Consider the following 10,005-nt stretch of genomic DNA (forward strand, 5'->3'; position numbering starts at 1 on the left):
AAATTTGAGATTCCTTATTTCTACCTCTTGATCTTTAGTCCTATCAGTTAATTCAAAGACCACAACTTCTAGATTTTTCTCGGATTCCGCTTTGTCATGGGAAGCCTTTTCATAACGCTTTCTCCACCTTGAAATTTCCACGCCCGCTTGTTCTAACCTTTCATTATGTGAAATTAAATCAAAGTTTGCACTTAGGACTCCTTCGGTTGCACGCTTTCTTTTACTCCTTTGTCTATCATTCTCTTCCTTAGCGGCTTGAAGCTCTTGGTTCTTTTCTTTGAGATCGAAGCGTAGTTGGCTCTTTTCGTTGGAAAGTCGATGTATGTCAAGCTCTAATTTTTCCTTTTCCTTACGGGACGCCTCTAGGGCAGCCTTGATTCCTTCTATCTCTTCGATGGATAGAGAAACAGGATTAGGAGAATCGAGCTTGTATGTGGGATCCACAACAAAAGGAAGCAAAATCTTTCCAACTCTCTCTTGAACCCATCTAGTGTAAGGTTCCTTAGCAATAACATTCTTCGGACCAAAGTTATTTGTTTGAACATGCTTCCAAGCTTGAATTATTTTCTTTAATTTCCTAGGATCACCTTTTCCGTTGTCATGCAAAATCAATTCCTCCACTTGTTGCTTGGAGGGCTCACAATCCATAGAATGACCCAATTGACGCAATGCTAACACGGGGTTATAATTAATACAACCTAAAGTTCCCATTAAAGGCACATTGTTGAATTCTCCACATTTGTAAATAATTCTTTCGGAGTTCAATTTTCTTGCAAACCAAAAGATAGAATCCGCTTAGAGAGCCCTTAATTTCTGAGACATTCATGCCTAGTCAAATCTTTAATCAAATAGTTGGCTTTGTAAAGATGAGAAGTCAACCAAGAGTATAATAAATGAACACAACAGAATATCATCCCCCTTTTATTTTCAAATCGATCATGGATGGTATATTAAATATTAGCAAGAATAGTAGGAGTTGGATCCTCATTTGAATTCCTGAAGGATGTGAAAACATGAATAGCAGCATGATCAACATATTCCGTCTTCTTTGGCAACAAAATAACACCAAAAATTAAAAGAGCCAAAAAATGTCCACAAATGTCCCATTGTTTCTTTTGAGCATAAGACATAGCTTGAGCTTCTAAATAAGTTCTCCTAATCCCATGTACATTACCATCAGTTTTATAATTAGATTTTAAATCCGTAACGGGCAATTCTAAGGCTTTGGCCAAATCAGAAATCTCAACTTTCTTTCCAGCACCTGTATAAAATTCCTTTTTAATCCTAGGGAACCCAAGCATAGTATCCATCTCTTCCAAGGTACGAGCTAACTGAAAATCCTGAAACGTGAAACACCTAAACGGAGTGTCATACCCCAAAATTTGCCCGCCCTATTGCTAACAGTCACATTATTTTAAACTTGATCTTTTCAAAATATTGGTTCATGGTCATTTTAACAGTAGTTAATTTTGCTTATTTAAAAATATATAATAGTTTACTTTAAACTATTTGTATTTTTAAATAATAAATATTTTTCATTGACCTCCATATATTTTTTAATGCCATTTAATTTCGAATAAATGAATTGACACAATTGGTGAGGAGGTAAACTTTGCAAGTGTAAGGTCACGAGTTCGAACCCTACATATACTATTTATGACATTTTTTGTTACTAATTTCTTTTTCTTTAAAAGTCACTTTTTATTATACAACCACCGCAGAATCCCATCTCCGCCGTTAAATCACCGCAAGCACCAATGACAGCCACTCCGAATCACAACCTCCGGTTGCTGACCATGCTCATCTACAATCCAATTCGCGATTTAACGATCCAACACCGCTGCTCCAGCGATGCAACACGTCGAACCACCACCAGGCCTTCCTCCGTCAGCCGCCATACGAAAACCGTGACACCCAACCGGCAACACAAATTTTATTTCGATTTCATTAGTTTTGAATTTGATAATCTTAGCAAACCAAAACCTCCATTGAAGGTGTGCAATAAGCGATGAATCAGAGAAGAGAAAGAGAGAACGATAGATTTGCATTGAATCGAATGAATAGAAAGTTAGTTACAAAAGTGGTTATATACTCTAACCATAAATCTAACTAACTAAGTAGGAGAGTCTAATTACATGCAGTGACACCCAAGCTATTACTGTGTGGACTCATTCTCCTCATGCAAAGTGGAAACGTTATCTTCATGCAATGTAGGGCTAGTGTGTAAGTCTGCTAATACCCTCCCGCAAGCTTGAGGTTGGTAAATATCAACCAATCCAAGCTTGGTGAGACACTCAACGAAGGGACGTGGACCAAGGGCCTTGGTGAAGACATCTGCTGCCTGGTCACGAGAAGGAACAGGGAGAAGACGCATAACACCAGCTTGAATCTTTTCTCGTACCAGGTGACAATCAATGTCCAAGTGTTTAGTGCGTTCGTGGAAGACAGGATTTGCAGAGATATGGATGGCACTTTGGTTGTCGCAATATAAGACCGGGAGTCTAGAAGGGTGTTGCTGAAGATCATGTAAGAGATAGCACATCCATTGAAGTTCCCGCGTGGCTACAGCTAAAGCACGATACTCAGCTTCAGCTGAGGAGCAACTAACAGTGATTTGTTTCTTAGATTTCCAAGAAACTAGGGATTTGCCAATGAAAAAGCAATACCCTGAAATGGAACGTCTTGTATCAACACAACCACCCCAATCTGCATCACTAAAACCCAGGATCTGCAAATCAGAGGAAGCAGATAAGAAAATGCCACGAGCTAGGGATTGTTTTAAGTAACGAAGCACACGAGTAGCAGCTCTATAGTGTGCATCTGAAGGTGCACTCATAAACTGGCTAAGTTGTCGTGTAGCAAATGCAATATCGGGCCTTGTGGCGGTGAGATAAATTAGCCTACCAACCAAGCGACGATACGCAGTAACATCAGCTAAAGGAGAACCATTGTCTTGAGAAAGACGAATAGAGGCATCGAGAGGAGTTGAGACTGGTTTGCAACCAGTGAGACCTGCCTCTTGGAGTAATTCGAGACAATACTTTCTTTGGCAAAGTGTAATGCCCTTGGAGGATCTAGCAACCTCAAGACCAAGGAAGAACTTGAGTTGCCCGAGATCTTTGATGTGGAATGTGCGATGGAGGGCTTGCTTGAGATCTTCAAAGACACTCAAAGATGTACCAGCAAGAATAATATCATCCACGTAAACAAGCAAAGCTGTGAATGATGTAGAAGTAGATTGAATGAAGAGAGTGTGATCAGCTTGAGCATGTATAAAACCAAGAGATTTGAGAAAAGTAGTCAATTTCTCAAACCATTGTCGACTGGCTTGTTTCAAGCCATAAAGAGATTTGGTTAGCCTGCAAACTTGCCCTGACATGGGAGCACGTACACCTTGAGGCACCTTCATATAAATTGTTTCATTAAGATCACCATGGAGAAAGGCATTATTTACATCTAATTGATGTAAATGCCAGCCATGGATAGCTGCTAGGGCTAACAATACACGAACTGTGGACATCTTGGCTACGGGAGAAAAGGTTTCAAAGTAATCCAAGCCCTCAGTTTGATTAAACCCTTGTGCCACGAGGCGTGCCTTGAATCGTTCAACTGAACCATCTGCATGACGTTTGATTTTGTATACCCATTTACTCCCTATCGGGGAAGCATTAGGAGGAGGAGTGACAAACTCCCAGGTATGATTGTTGTTGAGAGCAACAATCTCATTCTGCATAGCTGTAACCCACCTAGGATCACTAGAGGCAGCCTTGTAACTTGTTGGTTCAGATTCAGATGAGAGAGCCATTATGTAAGCCCGATGAGCAGATGACAAATTGGATAGAGACATACAATCTTCAATAGGATACTGACACGATGAAGCATTTGAATGACAAATGTAGTCCCTTAAATGAGCAGGAGCTTGTGAAATCCGAGAGGATTTTCTAATAGGCATGTCATTGGAGGAATCAAGGTTTGGCATGGCATTAGAGTGACCAGAAGAAACCTCAATGGCAGTATCACTAGACTCATGGAGGGAGAGATCATCAGCATTAGAGGTAGATGGAGCAGCTTCAGATTCCTCATTGATGGCAACAGAGGTATGAGTATCAAGAGATGCTTCAGGTGCAGTAGAAGTGTCAGCTAAGTTATCAACTTTGAGTTGATCCAGGTATAGAGATGGAGAGGAATGGGAGCTATGATTATCCAGTAGAGGAAATGCCATATCAAAGAACTTCACATTCCTAGAGACAAAAATGTCATGAGTAGCTATGTCCAAAAGAATAAACCCTTTCATACCTGCCTTAAAGCCCAAGAAAACACACTTTCGAGCCCTTGAGTCAAACTTGTGTCTGTTTGTAGTAAGAGTAGAGGCATAGCTTAAACAACCAAATACTCTTAAAACACTCAGATCAGGGGCTGAACCATACATGACTTCATAAGAAGACTTGTTGTGCAAGACTTTAGTTGGAATTCTATTCAGCAAATAGACTGCATGAAGGACTGCATAAGACCAATATTCTTTAGCTAAGCCTGATTGAAACATGAGAGCTCTGCTAATGTTAAGGATGTGTTGATGCCTCCTCTCAACTCTTCCATTCTGCTGAGGGGTATAAACACAACTCCTTTGGTGAATGATACCTTTGGAAGCATAGAAAGCAGGCATGAGCATTTCAGTACCATTATCACTCCTTATAGTTTTGACTTTCTTAGCAAATTGTGTTTCAACCATTGCTATGAATTCAGTGATCTTGGAACCAACTTCAGTTTTGGATTTTAGCATAACAACCCATACATGTCTGCTATGGTCATCCAAGATAGTCAAAAAGTATTTGAAACCATGAATAGAAATTGTATTGAATGGACCCCATACATCTATGTGAATGAGATCAAACACATTACAAGCATTATTTGTACTAATAGGAAAAGACAATCGTTTTTGCCTAGCTTGTTGACAAACATCACAAGCCTTATGAACACTATTAGGGATATAGCTGGACATAGAACTTAGGCATTGCATTCTATCATGAGACAAATGCCCTAGTCTTAAATGCCATAAAATGGCTGGAGAAACTCTATCTAATTCCTTATAGGTGAAAACACTTGAAATGAATCCTTGCTTACTTGTAGTACAAGTTCCTTCCAAGTAATACAGTCCATCAATCTCCTTAGCTGAACCAATCTTCTTCAATTGTCTCCTTTCCTGTATCACACATCTGTCAGTTTCAAACACTAAAGAGAATTCTTGCTCTTTACATAATTTTGAAACTGCAATTAGATTAACCTCAAACTGAGGCAAATACAACACTCCTTTAAGAATCAGCTCATTAGAGACTTTCACATCTCCACAGATAGAAGTAGATATAGAGTTACCATTAGGCAAATTAACCAATATGGGATGAATGTGATCATACTTCAAGAACCAATTCAGATTATGACATATATGATGTGTAGCTCCTGTATCTAGGATCCAATTAACATTATGATTATGATTAGCATTAAAGCTAGCAACATAACAGTTACCTCCCTTGGCAAGATTGACTGATCCTGAATTCTTTTCGAGCAACACCATCAAATTGTGATATTGTTCTTTTGTTAGTGCCATGCTTCCATTGTCACTAGTTGTGCCAACTGTGGATTTGCCTTCAGTCTTGTCCACCTGACTCTGAGTAGAACTAGCTCCAGCTTGATTAGCATAGGATGCACTTCCACGACCAAGATTAGGTGGATATCCATGCTTTTTGTAGCAGTTATCCACTGTGTGACCAGGTTTGCCACAATATGTGCATACTTTGCCATTACCTCTTCCTCTGCCAGCATTGTTATATCCTCTACCTCTTCCACCTTGTTTTCCCTCTACAGCATTGACCATTCCCGATCCATCTTCAGTAGCATTAAGAGGGGGGAAAATTGTTCCACATATCTTTCTTTCTTGCTGCAGTACCATGGAAAACACTTTGTTAATAGGAGGGAGAGGGTCCATAAGCAATACCTGTGAGACAACTCCATGAAATTCTTCATTCAATCCAATTAAGAATTGGATAATTCTATCTTCTGCCCTGAAAGATCTGCTATTCCTCATAGCCAAAAAAGCACAAGTCACACAACAAGTGCAACTTGGAACGGGTCTGTATTGATCTAACTCTTCCCACAAACTTCTCAATTCAGTGAAATAATCTGAAATTTTCTTACTTCCTTGCTTCAAGTTTGTAATCTCTTGATACAATTGTGCTACTCGTATCTTGTCACCTCTCATGAAACGATCTTTAAGATCATTCCACATGTCCTCAACATTATCAATGAATACAACACTCTGTGCAATTGAAGGCGTTATGGAATTTATGATCCATGTATGCACAAGATTGTTGCATCGCTACCATGCTACATAATTGAGGTCATCTTTACCTGGTATCTCGATAGTACCATCAACAAACTGAAATTTGTTCTTCATAGCCAAAGCTCGTCTCATCTTCATGGACCAAGCATGATAGTTATCACCTGATAATGGCGGTGCAACGTAAACTGTTGATGAATTATCTGAAGGATGAACATAGTATGGATCCAATGGATCTGGAACGGGATTGTTATTCCTCGTCATGATAGCACAACAAGGGGAAAATCAAAGCAAAAGTAAACAAGAAATGATGAAGCTAACACAAAGATAACAGAAACAAGCTTCAAGAAAAAAAAGAACGCAACAATGGCGTCTCCGATTCAATGCAAGAAAGAGGAAAAAGGACGCAGCGGAAACAAAGCAGGTTCTACCTGCTCTGATACCATCTTAGCAAACCAAAACCTCCATTGAAGGTGTGCAATAAGCGATGAATCAGAGAAGAGAAAGAGAGAACGATAGATTTGCATTGAATCGAATGAATAGAAAGTTAGTTACAAAAGTGGTTATATACTCTAACCATAAATCTAACTAACTAAGTAGGAGAGTCTAATTACATGCAGTGACACCCAAGCTATTACTGTGTGGACTCATTCTCCTCATGCAAAGTGGAAACGTTATCTTCATGCAACGTAGGGCTAGTGTGTAAGTCTGCTAATAGATAAGCTTCTTATGTTTTGCTTTGTTGGTTGTGTGCTGTTGACTTCGGTGTGCAGGTTGTGAATTTTTTTCAATTGTGAGATGTTGTGATTCGGTCGCGTTGATTTTGTGGTTGTACCATTTATCGTACCGTTAGCGGCAACATCGTGAAAGCACTCAACCACCGCCTCTACCGTCGTGACGTATTCGGATAATATTTTCTTTGCTCCTATTTTTCTTCTTGTCTCTTGATTGCGTGATTGCATGGAGTTGAATTTGATTGTTGTTTTTTGGGTTGTTGTGTGTAACCATGAGAACATGTTTTCTCTAAATTTAAGAAGAGATTAGAGAAAGATGTTGGCTTATTTTATGTTGTTTCTACTCTCAGTATTATTTTCCAGGTGGTGTGCCATGTTTGTTTTGAATTTAAGGGTGGTGCTTGAAATTGGTATACAAGCCAAAGTTGCCGAGAGAGAACACTTACGTTTTTTTTTCATTCTGTTGCTTTCAGATTTTAAAAGTGGATTTCATTTAACATTTCAAACTTGTTAATATTTTCACTTTTGTTTGTTTCAATTTTTTTCCATTTGTTATTTGTGTTAATATTTTTCTAGAAAAAGACATGTATATCCATGTATGTTTCATGCTACTTAGATTTAGGTTTTCTTTACTATGCATTTACTATACGCTTGCTATTTTGGTTTTAGAGTTATTTCTATCATTCTAGATTGAAAAAATATATATATTTATCTTTAATTTAGTTAAAAATAATCACTTCACATTAATATTGATATTTTCTTTTGTTAATTATATTAATGTTTGTTAGTATCTTTATTATTTTCATGCATCAATTTATTTATATATATATATATATATATATATATATATATATATATATATATATATATATATATATATATATATATATATATATATATATATCCATACTAACATTTTTGTGTTTTTATGAGGTACTATCTTTGAGGACAGTGGACATTTCCTGTGGACATTTACAAGTCATTAATTTTCGCATATTTAATTATTTTCCCGCATTTTCCCATATAATGTATCTGCTCACAGGGTGTAATAGTTTAATTAGGACCTCTTACTTTTCTGCTTTTATTTTTCCGCAAAACCCCCACAGGTGTTTATTGTAAAATCCCCCACCCATATACTCTTTTAAATTTATGTATACTATTAACTGCGTGGTTAGTAAGTTAGGGAGTGACAAGACTAATTAACTGAACGATAGCTCACCTTAATCAAGATAACATTGTTAGAACAAGATTTGTTCTGATCAATTATCTTAGATTTGATGATAACAATAATATGAATTTTGCTTAAGATTATATGGTACTCTAATCCAATGAAATTTCCTTTTCAGGAAATATATATAAAGAGTACGCATAATTCAGCGCTCAGAAGCTTTGTCTCAAAGGGTTCAGCATGCAACATCAGAACATGGTCTGGCAAGACATCAGAAGATGGTCGAAGCAGAATCAGAACATGGGTCTATGGAAGCATCAGAAGAACAAGAGAACAGAAGCACTGAAGTTCTGATGGTATCACGCTCAGAAGCACTTCAAGGTCAGAAGATCAGAAGATGCTATGCACCAAGCTGTTTGACTCTGATGATATTCAAACGTTGTATTCACAAACATCAGATCAGAAGAAAGTACAAGTGGCAAGCTACGCTGACTGACAAAAGGAACGTTAAAAGCTATTCTAGGCTACGTCAGTAGACACAGCGTGAACAAGGCTCGAGGTAGTTGACAAAAGCGTATAACATTAAATGCGATGCTGTACGGAACACGCAAAGCATTAAATGCATTCAACGGTCATCTTCTCCAACGCCTATAAATATGAAGTTCTGATGAGAAGCAAGGTTAACGATTCTGCACCAAAACAACTTATATTAAACTTGCTCAAACGCTGTTCAAATCAAAACTCAGAATCTTCATCTTCATCAAAGCTCACTACATTGCTGTTGTAATATTTTAGTGAGATTAAGCTTAAACGATTAAGAGAAATATCACAGTTGTGATTATCGCTTTTAAGAAGCATTTGTAATACTCTTAGAATTACATTAAGTTGTAAGGAACTAGAGTGATCGTGTGGATCAGAATACTCTAGGAAGTCTTAGGAGTGAACTAAGCAGGTTGTAACTAGAGTGATCGTGTGGATCAGTAGACTCTAGAAAAGTCTTAGAGGGTATCTAAGCAGTTGTTCCTGGAGTGATCAGTGTGTGATCAGAAGACTCTGGAAGACTTAGTTGCTGACTAAGTGGAAAACCATTGTAATCCGTGCGATTAGTGGATTAAATCCTCAGTTGAGGTAAATCATCTCTGCGGGGGTGGACTGGAGTAGTTTAGTTAACAACGAACCAGGATAAAAATAACTGTGCAATTTATTTTTATCTGTCAAGTTTTAAAGCTACACTTATTCAAACCCCCCCTTTCTAAGTGTTTTTCTATCCTTCAATTGGCATCAGAGCGCCGGTTCTAAGGTGCAAGCACTTAACCGTGTTTAGAAAAGATTCAGGAAGAGAAAAACGCTTCAGTAAAAGATGGTTGATGAAAGTGAAAAGTCTACACCTGCATCTACATCTGGCTCTGCTGAGCAGTACAACGGTAACAATGGTTATACTAGACCGCCGGTATTTGATGGTGAAAACTTTGAATACTGGAAAGATAAACTGGAAAGTTACTTTCTGGGTCTAGATGGTGATTTATGGGATCTTCTGTTGGATGGTTACAAACATCCAGTAAATGCCAGAGGCGTAAAGCTGACAAGGCAAGAAATGAATGATGATCAGAAGAAGCTTTTCAGGAATCATCATAAATGCAGAACTGTTTTGCTGAATGCTATCTCTCATGCTGAGTATGAGAAGATATCTAACAGGGAAACGGCCTATGACATATATGAGTCCTTGAAAATGACTCATGAAGGAAATGCTCAAGTCAAGGAGACTAAAGCTC

The 10,005-nt window shown here is 38.1% G+C and overlaps 1 protein-coding gene across 1 annotated transcript; it reads right to left on the bottom strand.

Annotated features, from left to right (window-relative positions):
• Window positions 1-5,125: 5,125 nt before the first annotated feature.
• Window positions 5,126-6,595, bottom strand: LOC131604347 (uncharacterized). Its single transcript, XM_058876791.1, has 3 exons — window positions 6,403-6,595; window positions 5,521-6,261; window positions 5,126-5,200 (listed from the first exon to the last, which is right to left on the bottom strand). Exons 1-3 carry the CDS (start codon window positions 6,593-6,595, stop codon window positions 5,166-5,168), a joined length of 969 nt encoding a protein of 322 aa, XP_058732774.1. The 3' UTR covers window positions 5,126-5,165.
• Between the last annotated feature and the right edge of the window lie 3,410 nt (window positions 6,596-10,005).

The sequence above is a fragment of the Vicia villosa genome, linkage group LG5 (genome assembly GCF_029867415.1).
Source record: "Vicia villosa cultivar HV-30 ecotype Madison, WI linkage group LG5, Vvil1.0, whole genome shotgun sequence".
In the NCBI taxonomy this organism is placed as follows: domain Eukaryota; kingdom Viridiplantae; phylum Streptophyta; class Magnoliopsida; order Fabales; family Fabaceae; genus Vicia; species Vicia villosa.